General features: G+C 38.6%; 1 protein-coding gene across 1 annotated transcript in view; it reads right to left on the bottom strand.

Moving 5' to 3' along the window:
- The window catches only part of SEL1L3 (SEL1L family member 3), a 110014-nt gene that overhangs the window by 60051 nt on the left and 34867 nt on the right, over window positions 1–15096 (bottom strand). The window contains exons 6-8 of the mRNA XM_074275633.1: window positions 11970–12028; window positions 6931–7063; window positions 1681–1813 (exon numbers count right to left, since the gene is read on the bottom strand). Of these exons, the coding sequence (XP_074131734.1) occupies window positions 1681–1813; window positions 6931–7063; window positions 11970–12028 (325 nt within the window). The remainder of the gene's footprint in view (window positions 1–1680; window positions 1814–6930; window positions 7064–11969; window positions 12029–15096) is intronic.

Consider the following 15096-nt stretch of genomic DNA (forward strand, 5'->3'; position numbering starts at 1 on the left):
AGTAGATACAGGATAATATGGGCAGGGAGGATGTGAGCATTTCAAGAAATTCAGGGATGGCTTCTCATTGGCAATAGGACGAACTGAGCCTTAAAGAAAGCAAGGGCTTCTCGTTGAGGTACAGAGGGAGTACGTTCTGTCCAAGGGGCACTGACTGTGCAAAGGCAAAAAATCAGAAATAAAGAGTGCTGGGTTGGGGAATAGCATTTGGAACTGAGAAGGGAGTTGGTAGTATACAATGGGCCTGAGAGAACTGGCTGGAGTTGGGCTTTCTCTACCAAACTGAAAAGTTTTTACTTTATCCTCAAGTTCATTAAAAGCCTTTGGAGTTTCTTTAGCCTGAGTGACATGGTCAGATTGTGCTTTAAGAACAGTATTATGGGTGCTGTGTGGAGGATTGAAGCCCAATTAGGAATTTGTTGTAACAGTCTACACAAGAGATGATGACAGACTGGTGACTTCATGAGGGGAGAGAAGATAGATATAGGAGACAGGTAAGTAGAATGGATAAGATGTTGTTTTTTTGCCCTTTGTTCTCAAAGAGGAACATAACATCAGGGAGCTGAAGTCATGTCATCCAGATCTATGTCTTGCCACTGGACCCAGATGGCTCTGGAGGAAAAAAGTGAGGCAGGTGACCTTGCACAGTCCTCCCTCACTTAAACCCAACTCACTTGCACGCAGAAGGAATAAGACAACAACTGATGAGTTATGGTTGTTCAAGGGAAGGGAAGGATCTGAGGATGACTTTCAGAGAGCAAACCTGGTTGAATAAAAAATGATGCTCTCAAAAAGAAACCGAGAAGATTGGAGGAAGGGAATATGATGGCTATGGTCTAGAAATATAATGAAATCAATTTCTTGCTGAATAGTTGTTGAGAGATCTTTAATTGCAATTTGTTCTTTCTATTAACAATCACAAACTTCTTGTGTGCAAGTGATAATGTTGTAAAAAAATTACCCAAGCATATGTTCTGACAATAAAAAGTTATTAAAAAAAAAAACAACAGAATCACAAACTTCTTCAAATAGAATGCAATTTCAAGAATTAAAAACAAACAAACAAACAAAAAAACACAACAAAAGCAAAAGTCCATAAAAACAAACTCATAACATAGCATTGGTAAAGGCAAATAATACACAGTTCTTAATGGTCTTAGGTCAAAATGTCAAAATGAAGGAAAAATATCTAGTAATTATTCTTTTTCTCCAATGAATCCTTATTATCTAAACTAGCTCATCTAGTTGGGAATAAAACAATATAGTGGTTTAAAACTGTTTCAGATTTCGTATGGTCAAAATCATGGAACAGTTTTCTGCTCTTCTTAGCTTTTACTTTTCTATATTTCTTTGCTAAATTTTGCTAAGTATCCATCTCCAGATTTTGGAAACCATTAAAAAAAAACTTATATCAAGTCATGCTTGCAATTCTTAATGAGTTTGAATTAATTGAGTTTCAATATGGAAGAAAGCATAAGAGCATAGTGTTTATTTATTTTTATTTTTTTCCCTGAGGCTGGGGTTAAGTGACTTGCCCAGGGTCACACAGCTAGGAAATGTCTGAGATCAGATTTGAACTCAGGTGCTCCGGAATTCAGGGCTGGTGCTCTATCCACTGTGCCACCTAGCTGCCCCCAGAGCATAGTGTTTAAAAGTAAGGTCCCACCGCTGAATACTCACACATTCTCGGATTGTCATCCCCTTGCCGTATGATGTTTGCATATAGAGACACGATCTCTTTAACCTCAGCACACCTTTCATAGTATAACTCAATCTGATCAGCAAGTTGTTTTTCAAAGAGTGGATTGAAGATCTAAAAAAAAAAAAAAGCAAATCCAAAGATTGAGCACCAATGCCTTAAGGCCTCGGAGATCCCAAAGAGCACTCTCTCGAGCATCTTTTCTTCTTTGTTTTTTTTTTTTCCAGTTCCTCTTTTTTATTTTTTTAATTTGATAATCATTTTTTACTTTCAAAATACATACAAGAATAGTTTTCAACATTCCCTTGCAAAATCTTATGTTCCCAATTTTTTTCTCCCTCCCTTCCTCCTGGCCCCCTCCCTAGACAGCGAATAATCCAACAGAGATAAGCATGTTAAACACCTCTTCCAAAAATGAACCTGTTACTGGAGGTTTTCAGTTTTAGCCAATGTGCAAAATCAGTCACTGTCCTTTCCCTCCTCCTCTCTCAGCCTAAGCTCTCTCCCACCGTTAGGGGCCTTATTTTTCTGTTATTTGTTTGAGACCTAAATTTCAGGGTGCCAGTCACCCTCCTGCAAAATTAACTGTAAAAGAAGCACTGGAAAAAGATTTTCCTATCAAGGGACTGTCAAGACATCTGTACAATTTAATTGTAATTTGTTTTTTTTATTAAAAAATCACAAATTTCTTCAAATAGAATTCAATTTCAAGAATTTAAAAAGGCTTCTTGTCTTCCTTCCTGGAACTAGAGAAAGAAAATCACAATGATGGAAGGCTGTAGAGCTAGGACTCCCCCATGTATAGTAAGAATGACTAAGATGACATGGAGTCCCTTTAAGTTTGCAATGCACTCTATACCATCTGATCCTTACAGCAACTGTAGGTGGGGCAGTGGACAGAGCACAGGAGACAAAGGCAGTCTCAGCCACTTAATTAGCATGCTGCACTAACTCTGGGTGAGCTACTCAGCCTCCCTCAGCCCCCTTTAGCCTCTGTTTTCTCATATATAAAATGGACATGATAATCATCGGCCCTATCTCACAGGGCTGTCGTAAAAATTAAATGAGATGATACATAAAGCTCTGTGCAAACCTTAAAGTGTGAAACAAATGTCAGCTATTATTATTATTATTGTTATTACACATAAGACCATGAGGGCTCAGAGATTAAGAAACCTGCACACGGTCATAAATGAGTGAATACCAGAGTTAGAATTTGAACTCAGGAACTCTACGCTCCAGCATTTCATCTGCAATAGTATATGTTCCTCCCGTCCCACCTAGCTGTAGGCAGGAGTTAGAGCTATTAAACCACAGTCCAGATAGTTGGGCCAGTTAAATGGCATTTCTTTATGGGAGATTATGTTCCACATGAGCATAATGTTGCACTGGCCATGGTACACATGATGGCGAATTTCTACAGTCCCGAAATTTAAAAACTCATCAGCTGTTGAGATGGCTTCTCCATAAGGGACTTTATTACTCTGTAGGTTACTCCCGAACCCATCTAGGTGCCAGCTTACAGAAACTCTCCCAATTACATACACCTAATTTACTGATATCTCTTACAGAGAGCCTTGAATGCCAAGGTAAAAAGTCTGACTTTATTTGGTAGGCAAGATGCTTATTTCACGGACAGATGATCGTCTGGGTGGACATAGGAAGACATAATTTTTTCCCAGCAGCTTCTATTTGGGATTTCCCATCCTTCCCTTTCTCCCACCCTCAATGCTTCAGACCCCCTGGTGGGCTTCTTCCCTTTCCCCCCCAGGCAGTTTCTGATTCTCATCTGAGTTGCTACTCCAGACAAGCATGGAGTCTAGTGCAGGACCTGTGAGAAGGTAAGAAACGGGGGTTCTTTGCTCCCTGCCTATTCCTTCCCAAGTCTCAGAGCTAGCGTGAGAGCGAGCCAGCTTCTATGATGTAATGCTCAGGAGGCCCATTGGGTTGCAGTGGGCTGCTGAAATGTAAATAGATATTACTTTGGTCCTATGCACATTCAAAAAACTGCCATTAACCATCAGCTATAAGTGTACCTTTGTCTTTCTCTAAAAAAAATTTAGTGAAAAAGGAAAAGGGGAAAGGGAAGGATAGGAAGGAGCCTTTTTAAAAAACCATAGTCTTCCCCCCCTCCCTTTCCTTTCTAGAAATCCAATTTGATTCATCAAACATTTATTAAATATCTTCTACATGCAAAAAGTCACACATGATCACCCACAGAAATCTCTATCCCAAGTGCTGGGGAAAATACAAAGAGAAGCAAAGCAGACACAGACAAAGAATATCAAATAAAACATGATAAATGCAAAAGTTCTCCATGAGATCCAAGGAAGGAGAGATTAATTTCCGACTGGGGAACATCAAGGAAGTTCTCGTGAAAGGGCATTTGAGCTATAATAGTAAAATTTCAGCCGGCGTAGACTGGGAGGGGGAGAGAGAGAAGGGCATATGGACAGGGAAGAGTCTAAACAAAGCATGAAGTGGGAAAACATAGATGTGTACAGGGAATGATAAGTAACCCGGTTTGACTAAAGCTTAGAATCAGCGGCAGAGACTAGTGTGAACACAGTACTCGGCAAATACTAAATTTTTAATAAGTGCTTGTTGACTGATCGATTTGTAAAGTTGGAAAGATTGGTTTGGTGGAATACAGTGGAAAGCCATTCGTGCCAAGGCAAAGAGTCTGGACTTTATTTGGCAAAGCACAAGAGAGGTACTGACCCGTTTGGGGCAGATGAGTGACTAGACACATGCAGAAGAAAGACTAGTGATACAAAACGGTACTGAAGGGAAGAAGAAAATGGAAGCAGGAAGATGGAGAAATCTATCAAAATATTCCAAGTGGGAACAGAGATCTATGAAAATATCCAAGTGGGTGATCATAAAGGCACATACTAGGGTGGAGACAGAAATGAAGAGAGATTCAAGGGAAATCATGTATGTAGAATCAATAATGTTTCAGGTTTGATTAGAGGTAGAAGGTGAAAAAAGGGCAAAAGTTAACAGAGGGACTTAGAGTACGGATGAGTAGGTGAGTGGCCAGGCCATTGATAGAAACAGGAAAATCCCTGGGGAAAACCTCAAAGGGGACAGTTGCTCATTGGTGTAAGGAAGAAGCTGTGAGATTTTGTTCTGTTCTACAATGGATCAGGGATGACTAGATGGTGACACTGAAGAGGAAATTATGATCAGTCTCTGGAGTCCGTGGAAAAGAAAGAAAGGAGTGGAGAAAAAACCGGACAGGACAGCATGCCACATGTTAGCTAGCAAAACTCACTATCCCCTTTGATCCGGTCATTTTATTGCTATGGCCTTATCCAAAGGGTTTCAGGAAAAGAACAAAAAAGATTCTCCTGTATGGAAACATCTGTTTTATTTGTAACAGCAAGAAAAAGCCTCAAAGAAAAAAAAAAAAAAACAACCCCCTAAAAACAACTCTATATTTGGATTGAAAAATGGATAAATAAATGATGGTATATTAATGCAACAGAATATTATAGCATCATAAAAAAAAGATAAATATGGAGCCTATCGGAATATGGAAAGGCTCACAAGGAGAATATCAAAGCGAGAGCAATAGAACCAAAACAGCACATACAGGCAACAGTTACATAAAAATGCGAAAAAGAAACCAAAGATAATGGAAGTATGGATGAATTGGGAAGGGGACACAAATTAAACACATTTGGTTTGTTTTAATTTGCTTAACTATTTTATTAAAATGAATAGTATAATTTTTATGATTTCCCTACGATTCTGTTCCTTACTCTATATTTATTTGATTCTTTATTTTTGTTGATGGTCCAAATTGGAGATTTCACTGGTGCGAAATCAAATTCTAGCACGACATTTCCCTCTATGGGCACAGGTCAGCGATACATCTTTATTGTTGCCTGGGGCACTCAAAGCTTTAATGATCTGCTCAGGTTTCCTAGAAGTTGAACTTTAGTCTTCCAACTCCAAGTTACTTTCCATTGAGACACCTTTCTCACCGTGCCATGATGTTTCTCTTGTCTAGGTTTATAATTTTTTAAAAATATTAATAAAAAGGAAAAAGACAATGGACAAAACGAGAAGTGTCCCTAAGGAAAACTACAGAAGCTCTGACCCAAGGTTTTCCCAGCATCCCATCTTCTACCCTTCCTCACCCGTCCCTCTCAATACCTAATAAGCTGGGGCTCCTATTCCTCAGTGTAGAGAAGAGCTAAGAGTTTGTTTTCACTGCCAAAGTGGAGAAGAATCGCACATGATCCCCCTCCCAAGTTACAATAGGGGAGAAGGTATTCCTAGCATCTGGAATTGTAACTCTGAACCGAATTTCCCATGCAAATATTGTTACATATGGCAGCCAGTTCCTAGAGTACTATTAATATTATATTTCAGGCATATTATAAGTTAGTATTTTCTGATTTGGTTTGGGAACCTAGTCATTATATGTATTTCTGTGTACATATTATTGTACGTATTATATATATATATATATATATATATATATATATATATATATATATATATATATATATATATATGTAGTATAGGTTTGATTTAATTTGCTTGACTATTTTACTAAAATATACAGTATAATTTTTATGATTTTCCTATAATTCTGCTCCTTACTCTTTCCATTTATTTGATTATTTATTTTTGTGGATGTATATATGCAATATATATCATACATAAATACATGTGTGTGTTTATCTACATGTGTATATTTATAATGTACATTTTAATACACACAACCCTATAGATACACTTATAAATTTTTCTCTGTGGAAAGATATGTTTCAAACTCTCCACAACTGCCTTGCAAATGTACTTTTAAAACAACCCATTCTTAAGTCAGGAGCTGCCTGCGTTTTTTTTTTAAAGGAACTTCTGCTAAAGCATCTCTTCCTGATACCTTAAGAGATACCTCACAAACAGCTTAGGTTCCTTTCATTAGTTTAATCAGTGGGTATGCTGCATCCTGCTAAAACTCTGCTCCATCATTAAGTTAGTAGTTATTAAAACACAGAAAGTAAATTATTTCCATTTTATGAGTATTAAATGAACCAAATCTTGACAGAAATCCATTATCACACTTGCTGAAACCCTCAAAATTAATCATGCTTGGTTACAGAATTATTACTCAATTTGTCTCCAGTAAATCTCTTGTTTACATTGCCTCACATGTTCCCGTGTTATATTAGTGGTGAGTGACCATTAATCTGTCATCCGGCCTCCAGACCTACCTGTTCGGTCTCCATCACGCTGAGACGATAGTATTTCATGGGGCCAAAGAATCCTTCAATGCCAGGGGCATACCTGCTGCCTCCGAGAATGAAGTAGCCTTCTGTGTCGTTATAATAGAAATCCTCTCGGAAACTGGAAAAAGAAGATAGATGGAGGTCACCGAGCAGACATTGTGTTGTTATAGGACTTAAAACAAGAAACCTAAGTCACTTTCTGGACTCGTTGAGGTTCATTCCCACGTGTCCCGAACACCCCACGTCTCCTCTTGCTCTCTCCAAGGGCAATGGGAACCAGCAGATGGAGCACTAGTTAAGAAATCATTTGTTCTAAAAATCACGATGGGTGACTCTGGGACACATCCTTTCTCTGTTCTGTTTCATTACCAGTAAAAGTGAAATTGCCTGATTTTATAGCACGGAGGTCAACAACAGCAATAATGTTAATAACGACAACATCAACAATAATAAAACCGTCGTTTGGAATGGTGGGTCCTAGTCTGGGTGAAGAGCTAGGGCCGGAAAGGATGAAACAAAAGCTGAAAGAAGGTATTAAAGGTCAGATAGAGCAGAGTCCACTGTCTCCATCAACAGGCAAGGATTGAAAAATCAAGCAAAAAGCAGAGTCTGAATCTAGGAAGGTGACATGAAGGTCAAGGTAGATGCAAATTAAATGTGAGTCAGGCTGCTTAGAAACCAAGCAGACAAAAAGTTGGAGGAATCAGGAACTCTAATTCAAATTCTGGCTCTGGTGACAGCTGTGTAACTATGGGAAAATCATTTAATTCCTCAGCTTCCTCATCAGTAAAACAGTTAGACTGTCTGTCTTGTAGAGCTGTTGTGGGAAAAAGCAGTTTCTTTGCAATCATTATCTCATTCGATCCTGACAATGGCCCCGGGAGGTAGATGCTGTCATTATCCCCATTGTACAAATGAGGAAACTGAGGCAAACAGAAATTAAGTGACCTACCAGGCCACCCAGCTAGAATGTGTCTGAGGCCAGAGTTTTCTTACTTCAGATCCAGGTTTCTATCCATGCAATATTCTTATCATCATACAGGCAGAAGCTAAGAGTTCCATGGGAACTAAGGACCAGGGCAAAGGAAGCAGAATGGATTTATGGTGACAGAAATAATGGTGGGTCCCTGGGGTGACCCTGGGCTGCACATGGCTCCTCTCGCAGCGGGAAACACCAAGTGGGACTTTAGGAGAGGAGGTGGGCGAGACCCTCTGAGTAGAACTAGAAGGCAAAGGAGGAAAACAAGGACTGTGTCTGTCACATGCAGCATAAAGCCCAGGGGGTGGTGAGCACAGCCGCCTGGAAATGGCTGGACAAATGAACCTTTTTTTTTTTTTTATTCTTGGGATAGGTCTGACTGTCTCCCTACTTTTTATTAGGAATACATATCAATGATTTCCAAATGATGAGAATCGGGTCCATTGTTAAGACTTTTCCACTCCACTCAGAGAACACGGAGCAGCCTCCATGGGTGACTTTTTCCATCACTTGTTTCCTATCCGTGTCCTCGCCTTTCTCCTTTCTGGCCCTCTGCAGTTTTCTCTCCAGGAAATGCTCATTGCTTCACCTTCACAATACCAAAGGACACCTGGGTGCAGGAGGACTGGAATCCCCCCAAATGGCCTCGTGCCTTGCAGGTGGAAGCTACTTAACAGAAGCTCTTTGGACTCTTCTTCTAATGGCCATGAATCGGGCTAACTGGTGGGGAGTTGCAATTTCATCAGGACGGCCATCCTCTTCCCCAATGTAACTGTCAACTTTTCTGCCACAACAGAAAGAAGATTAGCCCTTTGTGGCCAATTCACCGAGTGCCTAGGCTACTCTCTTTAGATGAGGTAGGTCCATTAGGGTGTCCTTTACCTAGCCATCAGGATAATTAAATCAAAGAATCTGAAAGAATTACTGAAAATTAACAAGAAAGAGCCAAGCTCCGAGGGACACAAATACATGTGAATCTAAAGACTTGATCACGTTTTTAACCTGGTTTAACTCTGAGCTCATTTTCACCTACCCACTAAGGGGCTGTTGCTCTATGAAGGGTTTAATGACTGACTTCTCCAGACTATCAGCTACAATCGGAAGCTTATGAACCTCAGATTCAAATTTTTTGTCTGAGTTCTTCATTCTCAAGCATCATTCAAACGTTCCCTGGAGAACTTGCCCTATCTCACTTTTGTGGACAAGACAATATGAATGTTTCACAGATATTAAACTGAGTCCAAAGAGTATTTAAGAAGCTCTTTTAAGATCACATGAGAGCAAGCAAACCTGCAATTTGGGACTGTCAGTTTCTTGACCAGATGCTTTCTGAAAATGGGGTCCCTAGAAACACCAGAGACAGAGAGGATCTTGGGGTATCTATCTAAGATTGATCTCTATATTTGTTTAGCTTGAAAAGAAAAGAAAAAGAAAAAAAAATACTATTTTCTGCAGAAAACCAGAATAGGTAACTAGGAAGTTTAACCAGATAGATTTTAAATTAATATTGTCTCCCCCCTCCCCTTTTACAGGTGAAAACAATTTTTAACGTTCATTGTTTGCTTGTTTTTTAAGTTTTGAATTCCAATTTTATCTTTCCTTCCCTTTCCCTCCTCCCTCCCTGAGACAGGAAGCAATCTGATACATGAAGCTCAATCAGATATTGAAAATATATCGGGGAGGATGAGAGGAGGGGCAAGAAAGGGAAAAAGAGGAAGAGGCATTCTGAATTGGCTTGTAAACATTTAAGGGGCTCTGCCATGATTCAAATCCAACTGGATTCCAAATTCAGGATTAGGCCTTTCAGTATAAGAAATCAACGATGTCTAACTGGGACATGGAAAGAAAAGAAAATCCTGAAGGGGATTTAGAAAAACTAAACTAGACTAGAACTAGAGAATTGTCAAGTACCGACTTAGCACTTAGTAAGAACCTAACATAAGTGTATGATACTTAAAGAACTGAAGTCAATTAAAATGTAAATAATTATTCAGTAACTGTAATTCATGTCTAATATTATGCTTCTAATAAAATGTTTAATTAACAAAAAGAAATGAGAAGAGTCTAATGAGAATCAGGAAGTACCATAAAAGCTTCAACATTTAATTTTCATAACATTTCCCACACAATTAGGGCTGCAGAGGCCTAAAGACACTTATCCAGTTCATTCCCTTTCTCCAAATGGTTACCGATCCTGTTCTTGAAATCTCCTGAGTTAATATCAAAATATTAAAATTCAGAGCTCTTGGGGTCACTGAGTTTTTCTCTGGGTCTAGTCTAAATGACACTTATTGCAATTTAATTCTATTTTTTTTTCTGCTCCATTCTTGAGCAAGACTAACTGGTAAGTTAACATCCTTCATCTACTTCCATGTAGTTAGTAAGGAGATGCCTCAGCCTTCTCCTCCCATGCTGAATAATACCAGTTCCTTAGGCTTTCTATATAACACTAATCCTTTAATCCAGCTATGAAAATAGCACTGTTCTGGGTGCCAGAACCTGAAAGAAATCCGTGTGGGCCTAATGGGGACCAGGAAATGTGGTTAATAAACATATAAATTTGATACACTCAGCTCATCTCCTTCCGTGTCTCTTTTTTGCTTGGTTTTCAAGGGAATAAGGGTTTGTCTTGCATTCTAAGTTGTTCAAACATCTGTTGCAGATTATATATACTTCCTTGGATTCTCAAAGAAATGTTCCGGGAAAGGCGGCAGAGATGCTCAGAACAAGCAAAGGTAGCAGTGGCGGGTGTGAATGCGGCTAGCAAAGGCCAAGGAGCAGTGAAATGTCAGCACTCCTAATGAGTTCTGAAAATCCTTTCCAAGGATGCATTCGTGGTTGTTTTTTCTCTTCATTAGACCCTCTCCACATTCCCCACAAACCTCTTAAGTCTCAAAGTAATCAGGATATTTAACTAGTGCCTTCCCAGTTGTGAATTATGCCAGAAGGTTACCCCCATGATTTCAGCATTTGAGACTCTTGGCTCCAAGTCCCAGGATTCTACACAAAAACAAGGCAAGAGGCCAGATTCTTTTTCTATAACTCTTTGGGGAAAAGATTACATAAGGATGACAAACTATACCAATATTTATAGCTGTATAAATTTCTAATTCAGATTAGAAACATAAATATGAAGAATGCCTCCCATTTATACAGTGCCTGGCATATCAACTGTTTTCAATAAAAAATATTAGGAAGATGATGTATTTTACACAATGTTTTTCAAAGAAAACAAATAATTTTAAAGTACTATAAAAGAGAAGCCTAATTTACATGGACATGCAGAAAAGGAATATGGCTCTGTGGCTTGAAAGAAGGGAGAGGAAATTCTGGGGACTTCAAAAAAGAAAGAAGGAAAGAGAAGAGAGAGAGAAGGGGGAGGAAAGGAGGGAAGATGAGAGAGAGGAAGAAGAGAGAGAGGGAAGAGGAAGGGGAGAAGAGGAAGGAAGGAAGGAAGGAAGGAAGGAAGGAAGGAAGGAAGGAAGGAAGGAAGGAAGGAAGGAAGGAAGGAAGGAAGGAAGGAAGGAAGGAAGGAAGGAAGAAGGAAAGGAAGGAGAAAAAGAAGGAAGAAAGAAAGAAAGGGAAGGAATGAAGAAAGGAAGGAGAAAAGGAAGGAAGAAAGAGAAAGGGAAGGAAGGAAGGAAGGAAGGAAGGAAGGAAGGAAGAAGGAAGGAAGAAGGAAGGAAGAAAGAGAAAGGGAGGGAAGGAAGGAAGGAAGGAAGGAAGGAAGGAAGGAAGGAAGGAAGAAAGGAAGGAAGGAAGAAGGAAGGAAGAAGGAGGAAGGAAGGAGGTAGGAAGAAGGAAGGAAGGAAGGAAGGAAGAAAGGAAGGAAGGAAGGAGAGAGAAAAGGAAAGAAGAAGGAAAGGAAGGAAGGATGGATGGATAAAGTTTTGTTACTGGTCAGGGAGAAAAAGGTCATGAACTAGAGAAACTAAATGAGGAGGAAGGCAAAACTGCTCCATTTCTGTGATAAACAAAATATAGTGTAGATACTACTTGAACCTTACACGGCATCACTTTGGGTAAAAGAAAATGTTGCACTTACATAATTGACTGATTGTGATAACTTTTCAAATCCTTTCCATCACTGGCTGTTACTGTGATCTAAAGAGAGAAAAAGAGATAAGTATTAGTAGTAATTGAATTAAATAGAATTAGTCATATTATGCTAAATACGATATATATAAAATTAATACTAATATGTTTGGGATTCATCACTTAATTCTGTTTTCTGAATACTTGTTAACACTATTATCTCACTATGAATATTTATCACACACAATCCAAAAATATAACCTCCCCAAATGATGTAATGTGATAGGTACACACATACTCAGATATAAATACATACACATATACATACCCATCCAAATAAAAACACATTTGTGTGTATGTATGTATGTATGTATGTGTGTATATATACACACACAAAATGTAAACACATTTGTGTATGACTGCCATACATTCCCATATATGAACACTAAATATGGAATATAAATATACATATTAACACACATATACACACACCCAGATATAAGGATGTATATATTTATTTATTTATTTATTTTTCTGAGGCTGGGGTTAAGTGACTTGCCCAGGGTCACAAAGCTAGAAAGTGTCTGAGACCAGACTTGAACTTGGGTCCTCCTGAATTCAAGGCTGGTGCTCTATCCACTCTGCCACCTAGCTGCCCGATAAGGATGTATATACATGTGTGTATAGAAAAATCTGTGTGTGGGTGATGTCTCTCACAAATGGAAGGGCTTTTTATTTCCTGTGTGAAGCCTCAGGTTCCTGAAGGAAATTGGAACTTTAGATCTCAAAGAAAGCTTGTTAAAATTTAGTCTGCTGCCAGAGTCCTCAGAAAAAATTTTTTTTCTTCCTGTAGACTCTTCATATGCCATTATCCTTTATCACTCCTCTGAATTTTTGAATTCTCAAAGTTCTTTTTAAGTTTATTTCATCCAACTCTTGATTTATGCTGTCATATTCTCTGGCTGCTTCATGAGGGCTCATCTGTTCTCATTAAGCTTCCCATCCATCTAGGTGGGGCAGTGCAGGGAACACTGGTCTGGAGTCAGAAAGGTTCATCTTCTTGAGTTCAAATCTGGTCTCAGATACTTACTAGCTTCCTGACTAGATAAGGCACTTAATCTAGTTTGCCTCAGCGTCCTTATCTATAAAACAAGCTGGAAAGGAAATGGCATGTCACTCCAGTATCTTTGCCAAGAAAACTCCAAATGGGATCACAGAGTCCTAGGAGATGGAGTAACAAGTCTTCCAAAGGAATGGGAGTTTCTCTTTTCATTTGATTGTATTCCCCACAGTAGCTAACTGAATGATGAAAGCACATGACTAAGTGCTTATTGATGATACTGAAATGTGATACAGATGATAAGCGTTAAATGGTTCAGTGTCTACACAACAGAAAACCACTCATAAATCTGGTCAATTTATCCATCCAGTAATTAATTGGTCGGATCAATAATTATAAAAGAATCTATTAGTCAACTAAATCCACAAATTGCTTCACTAAATTTACTGGTCAAAAGATTTGTCAAATTAATTGAATACAAAAAGCCTAAGGATACCCTTTCCATGCAACTGGGGAAAAAACAAAAACAAAAACAAAAACAAAACAAAACAAAACAAACAAAAAAAAAAAAACTTTACAATTATGCTCACATAAAAAAGAGCTCTTTGATCTGTCTTTTTTTCACCTTTAAAAAATCGACCCTTATTTTCTTTCTGTCTCCATTTCTTAGACCTGTATTCATTTGGAAGTTCAACATAAAGCACCTCCAATTACATGTCTTAACTCATCCTGATTCCAATCTTCTCTGCTCCAATTGACCCTGTGTAATGCAGTCATATTAATCATCCTATAATACCATTTTCATCACGTCACTCCCCTGCTCAAAGACTATCAATGATTCCCCTCTGCCTATTAAATAAAACCTGAATTGCCCAATCAGGAATTTGAGTTTCCTTAGATTTTGACCCTAACTTAGATTTCATTTCCTGCCACTTCTCATATGAATCCTCCCTTCAAGTCAAATTGATTTACTCAGTATCTCTTGAATATGGCACTCTTCCCTGCTCCCATTTATATTCACAGCTTTTCATCTATCCTGAATGACTTTCTCCATCTATGCAAATCACATTCATCCATTCCCTCTTCTCTCCTTCTAGCAAAACTCAAGAGAAATGTCAACCCTTCCATAAAGCCTTCTCTGACATGCTCCAGTCAAACTGATCTCTCCCTTCTCTAATCTCCTATGGTAATTACTGTCTGTACCACTCAGTTGGTGGCCTTTGTGACATCCCTGTTTTGATCATCGGAAGCTAGTTTTGGTCACCTTTGATTTTTAATTTTTGTTGTGGTTCAGTTGTTTCAATCATGTCCAACTCTTTGTGACCCCATTTGGGGTTTTCTTGGAAAAGATAAAGGAGTGATTTGCCATTTCCTTTTCCAGCTCATTTTCCAGACAAAGAACTGAAGCTAATAGGGAGAAGTGACTTGTCTAAGTCGAACACCTAGAAAGTGTCTGAGGCCGGATTTGAACTTAGGTCCAGCACTGTATCCACTGGGCCATCTAAGTGTCCTTCTGACTGCAGATACCCAGATTCTCACCTACGATCTCGCAAGTTCCTACAGCATAAGGGACAACAAACATGTTGCTTTACAAATAATAGGAGCTCAATCAGCCTTGAAGTCAGGAATTCAAATCTGACCTCAGACACTTAATACTTCCTAGCTGTGTGAGCCTGGGCAAGTCACTTAACCCCAACTGCCTCAGCAAAAGAAAAAAAAAGGAGCTCAATAAGATCGATTTTGAATTATTTAAATAGCAAAAGCAACAGCCCTGACCTTTCTCTTAGGAGACAAGAGTGATAGTAGTTAAAAAACAACATCAACAAAAAATATAGTCTTACGCAGATACACAAAAACAAATGGCGCCACTGGGCTAATTAGAGGCATCTGATTTTTAATGAAATAAAATCCCGAAGAAGTCTTACAGAAAGAAACCAAGCTTTAATACTATTTAATTAATTAATATTATTTTATATATTCTCTAAGAAAAAAAACAAGTCTCTTCCTAGTTTTGTTTCAAGAAAATCATGAACCAGTAAGGAAGGTTAGCAAAAGACTAAAGTAGCCAGGAAAATGA

This window comes from Sminthopsis crassicaudata, chromosome 6 (genome assembly GCF_048593235.1).
Source record: "Sminthopsis crassicaudata isolate SCR6 chromosome 6, ASM4859323v1, whole genome shotgun sequence".
Classification (NCBI taxonomy): Eukaryota; Metazoa; Chordata; class Mammalia; order Dasyuromorphia; family Dasyuridae; genus Sminthopsis; species Sminthopsis crassicaudata.